Genomic DNA, 12,500 nt, shown 5'->3' with positions numbered 1-12,500 from the left:
TGGCTAATGCCTCCAACGATCTGCGCATGCTCAGTGCGTAATCTCCCGATTAGCTAGCGTGACGTCAACAATGGGCTTGCGCAGATCATTGGATGCATTATCCGATGATCAGCGAAGCGCCACAGAGAGAATGTAATCGTCAGATTCTGGCCGGCTCTCTGCTCATGCGCAATAATTGACCAATCATGTGACAGACGGATTCGGGTGTGTTGCAGGATCCGCCCCTTAACACCCCGAAACCCGCCCTGCAACACACTCAAATCCGCAACTGCAAGATCTGCCCTGCAACACACCCAAATCCGCCCAACAACAAAAGTATTCCGCCTGTGACTCCACCTATGACGTCGCTCAAATACAATTCTCACGCATGCGCTGAGCGAGCGAGGCAGAATGTGACAATTAGTTTCTCCCTCTGTGCTTTTCAGATCCCCGGATAATGCCTCTAACGATCTGCGCATGCGCAGTGTTAACGTCACGCCAGCGGATCTGCTGGAGCGACGTTACGTACTGCGCATGCGCAGATTGACGGAGACATTATGCGACGATCTGCACTATACGATAGAACACCGGCATCATCCCAGTACCTTTTTCTTTTTAGAGCCAGCAGTCGGCTTTCTTGTACACTCGACAGTGAAAAAAATAAAATAAAAAAATAATTAGGAAAAAAAAAATGTGCGTCCTCCCGTGCACTTGCGCAAAGGCGAGCGCACGTGTCTGTCCCGCACTCACGCAAACAGCGTTCCTCCCACACATGTGAGGTATCATCGCGAACGTCAGATCATGGGCAGTAATTCTAGCACCAGTATCTATAAAAAAAAAAAAAGATATAGATATAGATATATATATATATATATATATATATATATATATATATAGATATAGATATAGAGATATATATATATATATATATATATATATATATATATATATATATATAAATCAGCATGTACATAAAATCAATTATTAATAGGCAAATCTTAATTACATCATAAAGTGTCCATAGTGCACAAGAATGTGTCAATATCTTTATTTATTTATATTTTTAAATATATATATTTTATAGATTCTATATTGTATGTGGGGACACTGCAAACATTGTCTGCTATTAAGTTCTGTTTCACAGTCGTTTGACTTGTATTCACTCTCTTATTGGTTAGCACATTGGTTTACTACTTTTATTTTTTTACATTCTAGCAGCAGACCTCCCCTGTAAATCTAAATTGGTAACCCGCAAAGGGTTATGAAGCGTCGCCTATGGATAGCAAAATTTACATTTGTTGCCGTTGCACGCGCATGCGTAATTTTAAAGCGCAACATGTTTGGTATCGACGTAAAATCATCTTTTATATTTTACCAAAAAATTGTGTTTATGTATTGTGTTTTTTTTTTTTTTTGCAATAAAATTTAAAAAAAAGTGTATTTTTTTTTCCAAAAAATTACGTTTGAATAACCGCTGCGCTAATGCAGTGCGACATAAAAAATTGCGTCACCCACCAGTTTATTCTCTAGGGCCTCGGCTTAAAAATACAGTATATCATATTTGGGGTTTCTCAGAAATTTTCTTTGATCCTGTGGGTGAATGGCTCCTTGTGTCCCGCATTCTCTGACGCTGTGTGTGTTTTCCCGGCAGCGTTCAGCGAGGAGGAGGTGAACATGTGGATCAGCGGACTGAACTGGGTGCTCTCCGACACCATGAAGTCTCCGGGTCCCCTGCAAGTGGAGAGGTAAGGAGCGAGGAGGAGGAGGGACTGTTCCTCCCAATGTCTGGTGAATGACCCCCCCCCCCCCCCTTTACTGTGATAGTGGTCTGATCCACATCATTTGTGCTTAAAGGGGAACTCTTCAGCCTCCCCTTCAGTCTTGCACAGTAGTACCGGATCCTCTGCTGGACTGAAACGGCTTCCTCTTCTAATCTCTTCTGTTCAAATCTATTCTATTCAAAATTAGAATTTCAGAAGATGGTTATCCGTATCCTTCTACTTTATTTTGTTCTATTAAATTCTATTCTATTATTTTCTATTCTATTCCATGTCCTTATTTTCTATTGTATTCTATTCTTTTTTTTTTATTCTATTTTCTATTGTATTCTATTCTATTTTATTCTGTTCTAATCTATTCTATTATTTTCTATTCTATTCCATGTCCTTATTTTCTATTGTATTCTATTCTTTTATTTTTTTATTCTATTTTCTATTGTATTCTATTCTATTTTATTCTGTTCTAATCTATTCTATTCAAATTCAAATTGATTTTTTTCAAAATTTTATTTTCTGAAGACAGTTATGTTTTTTCTATTTTATTCTATTTTCCTATTTTCTATTCTTTTCCATTCTAAACTTTTCTATTCTATTTAAATTTGGATTTATTCTGTTCAAAATTCTACTCTATTCCTCTTATGTTCTATTATATTATTTTCTCTCTTATGCTATTCTATTCTTATCTAATCTATTTTGTTAAAATTTATGCTATTCGAAATTCAAATTTTAGAAGATGGTTATATGTATTTTTTCTTTTTTATTCTGTTCTATTAAATTCTATTCTTTTATTTTCTATTCTTTTCTGTTATACATTTTTTTATTGTATTCTATTACTTTATTTTCTATTATATTTTATTCAATTACTTTTTTTTTTCTATTCTATGCTCTTCATTTTTACTCTATTTTTTACTATTCTCTTTTCTTTTTTTTTCTATTCTATTCCTTTATATTTTTGTTTTATTCTATTCTTGTTTTCAAATTTGCTTTCTAATTAGATTCAATTTTTTTTGTTATTTTGTATTGGTTTAAATTCATTACCACTGTAATTCAGATAGATCCGAATTCATGAATAACAAAAATTTGTCCAAATTTCAATTTGGAAGAAAACTGCACGTCTTGTTTTTAGTTCTTTCAATCAGAGGGTCAGCCTCACATGTGGGCGTTACCTTATTAAATACAGCCTGCCTAGCAACACCCATTCCTCCAGACTGACACCCAACCACCAAATCACTGGGTCTCAGTACTTCTCTATGCAATGCAGGCAGATCATGGCTGGTGGGAGGGGCAAGCCAGGGGCCGTCTTTAATATTGATTGGACCTTGGACAAACATTTTCTTGGGCCCTCCCAAATCCACTTATCAACTATTCTCAGTCAGTGAGGGCTCAAGGGGCAGCTGCTTTAGGCCCCACAGCAATGTCTGGGCCCGGGGCAGCTGCCCCTTTTGCTCTGCCTTAAAGACAGCCCTGGGGCCGGCAGGGGGCTGTAAATAGCTTCCTGCAAACATCACAGCCCCCAGCATCAGTACTCCTCTCAAGAACCCTTAGTCCTGATGCAAAAAGTGGGAGGAGTTATGCAAATATCAAAAATGCCTAAATCGGGGGCCGAGACAAGGAGTGGGCAGGAAGGGAAGCTGCCCTGGGCACAGCAAAGCAAAGGGGCAGAGAATGGACACATGGCAGTAAACCCATTCTATAGCATGCACTAACAGTGGGGAAGGGGGAGCAGTTCCACATCCTTTCCCTGGTCCCAGTTCTTGCCTTGATGGGTGGGTGCCAGTCTGGAGGAGTGGGTGTTGCTAGACGGGGTCTGTATTTGCATGGGTATGCTGAGCCTCCATTATTGAAAGAACTGAAATCCAATGAATGAAGGGGGAGGGGACAGGGACAGTCAGGCTGGGGATATGGGGGGGTTGAAAATGTAATCTTTATTTGCATAAAAGATATACAAAAAACAATACTTTTGTCGGGGTACATTCTCCCCTGTACTGCGACGCAGCGCATAAATACACTACATTACAATACATTTCCGGTCATACTAATAAATACATTCAATCACATACATTCATTCTGTGGTAGGATGCCTGATGTGTTGTGCGGAGTAAGGATACCCCGAGCCATCACATCATGCATGACGCCGCAATACCCCTATAAGCATGAAACTAAGAAACGTTATCTATACGTAGCATGAATCAATCAAACAATATTACATTTCAAAAAGCAACAGGTGTGATAGGGGAGTGGGAGAGTGGGGTAAGGGGAGGGGAATGAAATCACAGGCCCGAAGCTTTATTGAATGGACAAAGACACACAAGGGAGAGTGGGGGAAGGGGAAATCTTCAGACCTCCTCTTCCTCCATGAGATCCATCAGGTTATAGTCTCTGAGCAGACTGTGAACCAGTCTGCGACAGTCCTCAATGGACATCCTCTCCCGCTGGTGGATAAGGCGCTTTCTGGCGCACCATAAAGCGTCCTTAAAGCAGCACAACACCCGCCAGGCGTTGTCAATGTCCTCTTGGGAAAAAGTCCCATGAAAAAGTCCATTCAGCACAGCAAAATGTGTGATGGCAGTCTGTGGGACAAAGTCTCTCCAGACATCCCAAGTCTCCCGCAAGTCGCGGGAGACTCCCGCTTTCCGCCCTGAGCTCACAGACACCCGCGAGCTCAGGGCAATATCCCGGCTCTGTCTGTGTGTGAGTCAGATGACTCATCGATGCAGGCAGAAGAGTGACTGTGTCAGCAAGCCTGCACGGAGCCGAAGTAGATCCGGCTCACAGGCGGAGTGATATGAGTCATGCACTCCGCCTGTGGGAGGAGCTGCAGAGAGCAAGCAGAGGCTTTGCTCTCTACTACAGCCACATCGTCTACTCCAGGAGGCATTTTGGCGCGCGGGGGGACCAATCATCGTGACTCCCCACTCTGTGACAGACACAGTGACCTAACCTGAGAGCAGCACCAGTGACCAGCACCAGTGACCAGGCCAGTACCAGCACCAGTGACCAGACCAGCACCAGTACCAGCACCAGTGACCAGGCCAGTACCAGCACCAGTGACCAGGCCAGTACCAGTACCAGTGACCAGCACCAGTACCAGCACCAGTGACCAGCACTAGCACCAGTGACCAGCACCAGTGACCAGGCCAGCACCAGTGACCAGGCCAGTACCAGCACCAGTACTAGCACCAGTGACCAGACCAGCACCAGTACCAGCACCAGTGACCAGGCCAGTACCAGCACCAGTGACCAGACCAGCACCAGTGACCAGGCCAGTACCAGCAACAGTGACCAGACCAGCACCAGTGACCAGGCCAGTACCAGCACCAGTGACCATGCCAGTACCAGCACCAGTGACCAGACCAGCACCAGTGACCAGGCCAGTACCAGCACCAGTGACCAGGCCAGCACCAGTACCAGCACCAGTGACCAGGCCAGTACCAGCACCAGTGACCAGGCCAGTACCAGTGACCAGGCCAGTACCAGCACCAGTGACCAGTACCAGCACCAGTGACCAGACCAGCACCAGTGACCAGGCCAGTACCAGCACCAGTGACCAGTACCAGCACCAGTGACCAGACCAGCACCAGTGACCAGGCCAGTACCAGCACCAGTGACCAGGCCAGCACCAGTGACCAGGCCAGTACCAGCACCAGTGACCAGGCCAGCACCAGTGACCAGGCCAGTACCAGCACCAGTGACCAGGCCAGCACCAGTGACCAGGCCAGTACCAGTGACCAGGCCAGTACCAGCACCAGTGACCAGGACCAGTACCAGCACCAGTGACCAGCACTAGCACCAGTGACCAGCACCAGTGACCAGGGCCAGCACCAGCACCAGTGACCAGCACCAGTACCAGCACCAGTGACCAGGCCAGCACCAGTGACCAGGCCAGTACCAGAGACCAGTACGAGCACCAGTACCAGCACCAGTGACCAGTACCAGCACCAGTGACCAGTACCAGCACCAGTGACCAGGTATACTGATTACATTTCATTATTCTCTGGTAGTGTTAAATTGGAAAGGGGGGGGGGGTGCGGCGCGTGCGTGGGGGGGGGGGGGGGCGGCGTGTGGGGGGGGGGGCTCACCTCCCTGAAATGAGTTTTTGCAGGTTGGGATGTCTGTCTCTCAGTTCAGGTTCCAAGGCCCTCAACAGGCTCTGTGCAAATGAGCACTCCCAGAAAACGTGGTAAGACGTTTCCTCATGGATGATACAAAAGGGGCAGTGCCTGTATCTGCACAAGTTTCTGGCATGCATAAATGTCCTGAGTGGCAAACCCCCCTGGACAGCCATCCACGCCAGATCTTTATGCCTGTTGGTGAGTCTCTTTGAAGAAACATTCCTCCAGACCACTTTGCAAGTGGCTGAAGGGAGGCCTGGAACAGTCTCAGCAATGTCCGATGCTCTGATCAACTTGTAGATAGTTTTTGGCTTCCACAAGTCGGGCTTAACTCCATGCAGCCCCAGCTCCTTGATGAACTTGAAAGTGTCCAAGTAGTACCAAGGAGTGTCCCAGTTGTAGGGGATGGAGCTGTCCCATTTGTCCCATCCAAGGGACCTCCAGAGAGGCAGGAGAAAAAAACGGGACATGGAGTTGCCTCCAGAGTCCGAAGTTCTGTCAATCAAAGTTCTGCGGATGCAGTTGCAGGCAAAGAACACCCCCAGTAACGTTGCGATGTCGGGCACGCCCTTACCGCCCTTGAGGGGTTCCTTGAACATGACTGCTCGCTTCACTCTGTCCATCTTGGAGCCCCAGATGAAGTGGAACACCGCCCTGGTGATGGCCTTGCAGGTGTTGACCCGGGGGGGCCAGGCCTGGGCGAGGTACTGCAACACAGGGAGGATCTCGCTGCGGAGTACCAGTGTTTTCCCTTCGATGGTGAGTTCTCTGAGGCTCCATAGTCCAAACTTTTGTCTCATCTTGGACAGTCTCTCCTCCCAAGACTTCAGGGCTGCGCCCTCAGCTCCAAACCAAACTCCAAGAATTTTGATGAAGTCCGCCTTGATGCTGAAAGGGATTGATGCAGAAGAAGGCAGGAACCACTTTCCGAAGAGCATGATCTCTGACTTCCCGCAGTTGACTTTTGCCCCTGAAGCTTTGCCGAAGTCCTCACAGGTCTGGACGAGCGAGTCGATGGAGCGCTGATCAGCACAGAACACCGTTACGTCGTCCATATAGAGTGAGCACTTGACAACCCTTCTGTCCGATCCCGGTGCGGTGATCCCTCTGATCTCTGGGTTCTGTCGGATGCATTCGGCAAAGAGCTCTATACAGCAAACAAAAAGCAGAGGTGAGAGAGGGCAGCCTTGTCTGACCCCAGAGAGAACAGGGAAAGGGTCAGTTTTCCAGCCATTCACCAACACCGTACTACAAATGTCATTATACATCACATTCACATACGAACAAAACATGTCCCCAAGACCAAACCTGCGCAGAGCTCTGCACATAAACTCATGGGAGACACGGTCAAAGGCCTTTTCCTGGTCAAGACTGACCAGGGCCGCGTGCACACGGCGGCCTCGAATGTACTGGACCGTGTCCCGGACAAGCGCGAGGCTGTCCGCAATCCTGCGACCAGGAATGCCGCAAGTCTGATCCGGGTGGATGATCTGTCCGATGACAGATTTCAGCCTGTTGGCCAGAACCTTGGCGAGGATTTTGTAGTCCACGTTCAAGAGAGAGATGGGACGCCAATTTTTCAGATCCCCTCTCTCCCCCTTACGCTTATACAAAATCGTGATCATCCCTTCCCTCAGCGACGGAGGCATTGTGCCCTCCACCACCATCTCCTCGTACAGCTCGAGCAGGTCCGGGCCAACGAGATCCCACAGCGCTACATAGAGCTCCGCTGGGAGACCGTCGCAGCCCGGGGTCCTGCCTTGCCTAAAGGATCTGACGGCAGAGTGCAGCTCCTCCAGCGCCAAGGGGGCGTTGATTGCCGACATACCTGCAGGATCAATTTGGTTAGTGATACCTGACAAGAACCTGTCGGCCTCAGCCGTATCTGTTTCTTTCGGGGAGTAGAGGTTGGTGTAGTAGTCGCTGACAACTTGCATCACAGCCTCCTTCCCCTTCTGGAGTGTTCCGGTCTCGTCCCGCAGCTCAGACAAGGGAGTGTGTCCTGAGTGGAGTTTCCTGAAAAAGAAAGAGTTACATTTCTCACCCTTCTCAAGATTCTCCACCTTGGAACGGAAGACGAGGTGCCTGGATTCTTCCTCGAAGTGTCCTTTCAGGCTCTTCTTGGTGTCCTCCAGGTCCTGCCTAACGTCCCAGCCGCAGTGGTGAAGGTCCTGCAGGGACTGCATCTGACGTTGCAGTCTCCTGAGTTCCCTCTTCCTGGCACACACTTGCTGGCGTCCCCTTGCCTGAAAGAAGCTGCGTAGCTTGACTTTCACAAACTCCCAGTAGTCACTTACCTTTCTGAAGAACCTCTTGTCCTCCTTCCAGGTAATGTAGGCCTCCCTGAGTTCCTCCAGCAGTTCCTCATTTTCCAGCAGGGTACCATTCAGCTTCCAGGAGCCCGGACCGGGGGCAAAGCCCTCGCCCAGGTCACCCCGAAAGTGAATGGCCCTGTGGTCAGAGAAAAAGCAGGGGACCATGGAGAACCCGCGATGTCTGACTGTCTTGGAGGTGAGCACGAAGTCTATCCTAGAACGCACGGATCCATCAGGACGGCACCACGAATAGTTCACGGAACCTTTCCCTATGGATCCCACGGCGTCCTTCAAGGAAGCCTCCGCGATCATCTCCTTGAGCAGCCTAGACGTGGTGTCGAGCTTTGCGTACATGCTGGAGCTGCGCCCATCCTCCTCAATCGGACAGTTAAAATCACCGCCGATTACTACTGCCCTGGTGGTGACGAGTTGGGTCCGCAGGGTCTGGAAAAGCTCCAGTCGCTCATTCTTATCTGGGGAGGCGTACACGTTGATGAGCCTAACTGGCTCTCCCGCCCACGAGCCGTCTACGACCAAAAGACGGCCACAGACGAGCTCCTGGACGGAGTCAACCGTGAAACGACCACCCCTGACAAGAATGGCTACCCCTGCAGACTTACAATCGACATCCCCGGACCAGTAGGAGGGACCATGGGTCCACTGGGAGGACAGATGAGTGTACCTCCTCGAGAAGGGTAGGGCACACTCCTGAAGCATGTAGACATCACTCTGCTGTGTGGAAAGAAATGTCAGCGCCACCTGTCTTCTAGACGCATCCTTGATGCTCCTAACATTAATGGAAAAGATAGAGATCTCTGCCATCATGTAAAGGAGATGAAGGGGCTAGTTAGCAGGTGGGCTGAACTTACCTCCCCTGAGGGGGGGGTGGTTCTTCCACTGCCTCTTGCGCCTGTCCGGTGTCCTGGTTCAGGCCGCACTCCTCAAGGACGCTGTCCATAAGGTCTTGGGTGAGGTCAGTCTCTGGGGGGGCCAGGTCCTTACCTACCTGCATTTCTCCTTCGTCTTCCCCCGCAGACTCGAGGTCCTCGAGGTCCTCCACCACTGGGTCCAGTCCAGCGATGTCATTTTGCTGGGCCACGGTGGGCCGCTTGGTGGGTTCTTCAGTTGTCGGGCTGTCTAGGTTAGGGGATATGGGGGGGGGGGGAGCCAGATGATGCTGGACGTCCTCCAGCCAAGAAATGGGGCGGGGTCTATCTGACTTGTTGCAGCTTCTAATGCACATGGTGAGAAGCTCGCAGTGTGCGGTGACATCAGAGGAAGCCATTTCAGTCCAGGAGAGGAGAGTCAGCTGAATACCCCCGCCTGTTGCTCAATGGTCACCCATGTTTCGATCGGTGTCATTGATTGGCTTGTATATTGTCTCCGTGGTGTCTAAAAATAACATCAAACAAATCCCGTCTCTGCATTCCTCCTTGAAATATTGACTTTCGTTCAGCATGGTGCGACTGCGCTGCCTGTAGCCGAACCTGCGGCTGTGCTGCAAATTCCTCCTCTCACATTAACCCCTTCAGGTTCTCTGGTTGTATGCTTACAGCTTTACCGCTAGATTGCTCTGGGTGCTGTGTGGTGTCACCCCCGCTCTAACCCCACCCCCCCCCCCGCGTCTTCACTGACAGTCCGCTCTGCCCTCCCCCGGGGTCTACACTGACACTCCGCTCTGCCCTCCCCCCGGGGTCTACACTGACAGTCCACTCTGCCCTCCCCCCGGGGTGTACACTGACAGTCCGCTCTGCCCTCCCCCCGGGGTATACACTGACAGTCCGCTCTGCCCTTCCCCCGGGGTATACACTGACAGTCCGCTCTGCCCTCCCTCCGGGGTATACACTGACAGTCCGCTCTGCCCTCCCCCCGGGGTATACACTGACAGTCCGCTCTGCCCTCCCTCCGGGGTCCACACTGACAGTCCGCTCTGCCCTCCCTCCGGGGTATACACTGACAGTCCGCTCTGCCCTCCCCCCGGGGTATACACTGACAGTCCGCTCTGCCCTCCCCCCGGGGTATACACTGACAGTCCGCTCTGCCCTCCCCCCCCGGGGTCTACACTGACAGTCCGCTCTGCCCTCCCCCCCCGGGGTCTACACTGACAGTCCGCTCTGCCCTCCCCCCCGGGGTCTACACTGACAGTCCGCTCTGCCCTCCCCCAGGGTATACACTGACAGTCCGCTCTGCCCTCCCCCCGGGGTATACACTGACAGTCCGCTCTGCCCTCCCCCCCGGGGTCTACACTGACAGTCCGCTCTGCCCTCCCCCCGGGGTCTACACTGACAGTCCGCTCTGCCCTCCCCCCGGGTTCTACACTGACAGACCGCTCTGCCCTCCCTCCGGGGTCTACACTGACAGTCCGCTCTGCCCTCCCCCCGGGGTCTACACTGACAGTCCGCTCTGCCCTCCCCCCGGGGTCTACACTGACAGTCCGCTCTGCCCTCCCCCCGGGTTCTACACTGACAGACCGCTCTGCCCTCCCTCCGGGGTCTACACTGACAGTCCGCTCTGCCCTCCCCCCGGGGTCTACACTGACAGTCCGCTCTGCCCTCCCCCCGGGGTCTACACTGACAGTCCGCTCTGCCCTCCCCCCGGGGTCTACACTGACAGTCCGCTCTGCCCTCCCCCCGGGGTCTACACTGACAGTCCGCTCTGCCCTCCCCCCGGGGTATACACTGACAGTCCGCTCTGCCCTCCCCCCGGGGTATACACTGACAGACCGCTCTGCCCTCCCCCCGGGGTATACACCCTCAGTCCGCTCTGCCCTTCCCCCGGGGTATACACTGACAGTCCGCTCTGCCCTCCCCCCGGGGTATACACTGACAGTCCGCTCTGCCCTCCCCCCCCGGGGTCTACACTGACAGTCCGCTCTGCCCTCCCCCCCGGGGTCTACACTGACAGTCCGCTCTGCCCTCCCCCAGGGTATACACTGACAGTCCGCTCTGCCCTCCCCCCCGGGGTCTACACTGACAGTCCGCTCTGCCCTCCCCCCGGGGTATACACTGACAGTCCGCTCTGCCCTCCCCCAGGGGTCTCTACTGACAGTCCGCTCTGCCCTCCCCCCGGGGTCTACACTGACACTCCGCTCTGCCCTCCCCCCGGGGTATACACTGACAGTCCGCTCTGCCCTCCCTCCGGGGTCTACACTGACAGTCCGCTCTGCCCTCCCCCCGGGGTCTACACTGACAGTCCACTCTGCCCTCCCCCCGGAGTCTACACTGACAGTCCGCTCTGCCCTCCCCCCGGGGTGTACACTGACAGTCCGCTCTGCCCTCCCCCAGGGGTCTCTACTGACAGTCCGCTCTGCCCTCCCCCAGGGGTCTACACTGACAGTCCGCTCTGCCCTCCCTCCGGGGTCTACACTGACAGTCCGCTCTGCCCTCCCCCCGGGGTCTACACTGACAGTCCACTCTGCCCTCCCCCCGGGGTGTACACTGACAGTCCGCTCTGCCCTCCCCCCCCCCGGGGTATACACTGACAGTCCGCTCTGCCCTCCCCCCCGGGGTCTACACTGACAGTCCGCTCTGCCCTCCCCCAGGGTATACACTGACAGTCCGCTCTGCCCTCCCCCCCCCCGGGGTATACACTGACAGTCCGCTCTGCCCTCCCCCCGGGGTCTACACTGACAGTCCGCTCTGCCCTCCCCCAGGGTATACACTGACAGTCCGCTCTGCCCTCCCCCCGGGGTATACACTGACAGTCCGCTCTGCCCTTCCCCCGGGGTATACACTGACAGTCCGCTCTGCCCTCCCCCCGGGCTATACACTGACAGTCCGCTCTGCCCTCCCCCCGGGGTATACACTGACAGTCCGCTCTGCCCTCCCCCCCCCGGGGTCTACACTGACAGTCCGCTCTGCCCTCCCCCAGGGGTCTCTACTGACAGTCCGCTCTGCCCTCCCCCCGGGTTCTACACTGACAGACCGCTCTGCCCTCCCCCCGGGGTCTACACTGACAGCCTGCTCTGCCCTCCCCCCGGGGTGTACACTGACAGTCCGCTCTGCCCTCCCCCCGGGGTGTACACTGACAGTCCGCTCTGCCCTCCCCCCGGGGTATACACTGACAGTCCGCTCTGCCCTCCCCCCCCCCGGGGTATACACTGACAGTCCGCTCTGCCCTCCCCCCCGGGGTCTACACTGACAGTCCGCTCTGCCCTCCCCCAGGGTATACACTGACAGTCCGCTCTGCCCTCCCCCCGGGGTATACACTGACAGTCCGCTCTGCCCTTCCCCCGGGGTATACACTGACAGTCCGCTCTGCCCTCCCCCCGGGCTATACACTGACAGTCCGCTCTGCCCTCCCCCCGGGGTGTACAC

The 12,500-nt window shown here is 52.9% G+C and overlaps 2 protein-coding genes across 2 annotated transcripts in view; one reads left to right on the top strand and one right to left on the bottom strand.

Annotated features, from left to right (window-relative positions):
- Positions 1-12,500, top strand: part of LOC309557077 (1-phosphatidylinositol 4,5-bisphosphate phosphodiesterase gamma-1-like) — a 232,332-nt gene that overhangs the window by 84,692 nt on the left and 135,140 nt on the right. Inside the window, exon 3 of the mRNA XM_082259683.1 lies at positions 1,631-1,724. Coding sequence (XP_082115809.1) covers positions 1,631-1,724 — 94 coding nt within the window. The remainder of the gene's footprint in view (positions 1-1,630; positions 1,725-12,500) is intronic.
- On the bottom strand, positions 5,833-9,196 carry LOC309555542 (uncharacterized protein; the record flags this gene model as incomplete). Its single annotated transcript, XM_082257607.1, has 3 exons — positions 5,833-7,016; positions 7,725-8,232; positions 9,191-9,196. 3 exons carry the CDS (start codon positions 9,194-9,196, stop codon positions 5,833-5,835), a joined length of 1,698 nt encoding a protein of 565 aa, XP_082113733.1.

The sequence above is a fragment of the Pelophylax lessonae genome (genome assembly GCF_965119305.1).
Source record: "Pelophylax lessonae genome assembly, chromosome: 5".
Lineage (NCBI taxonomy): Eukaryota > Metazoa > Chordata > Amphibia > Anura > Ranidae > Pelophylax > Pelophylax lessonae.
The sequence above is the reverse complement of the archived record's forward strand: the minus strand, read 5'-3'. Positions and strand labels throughout refer to the sequence as shown.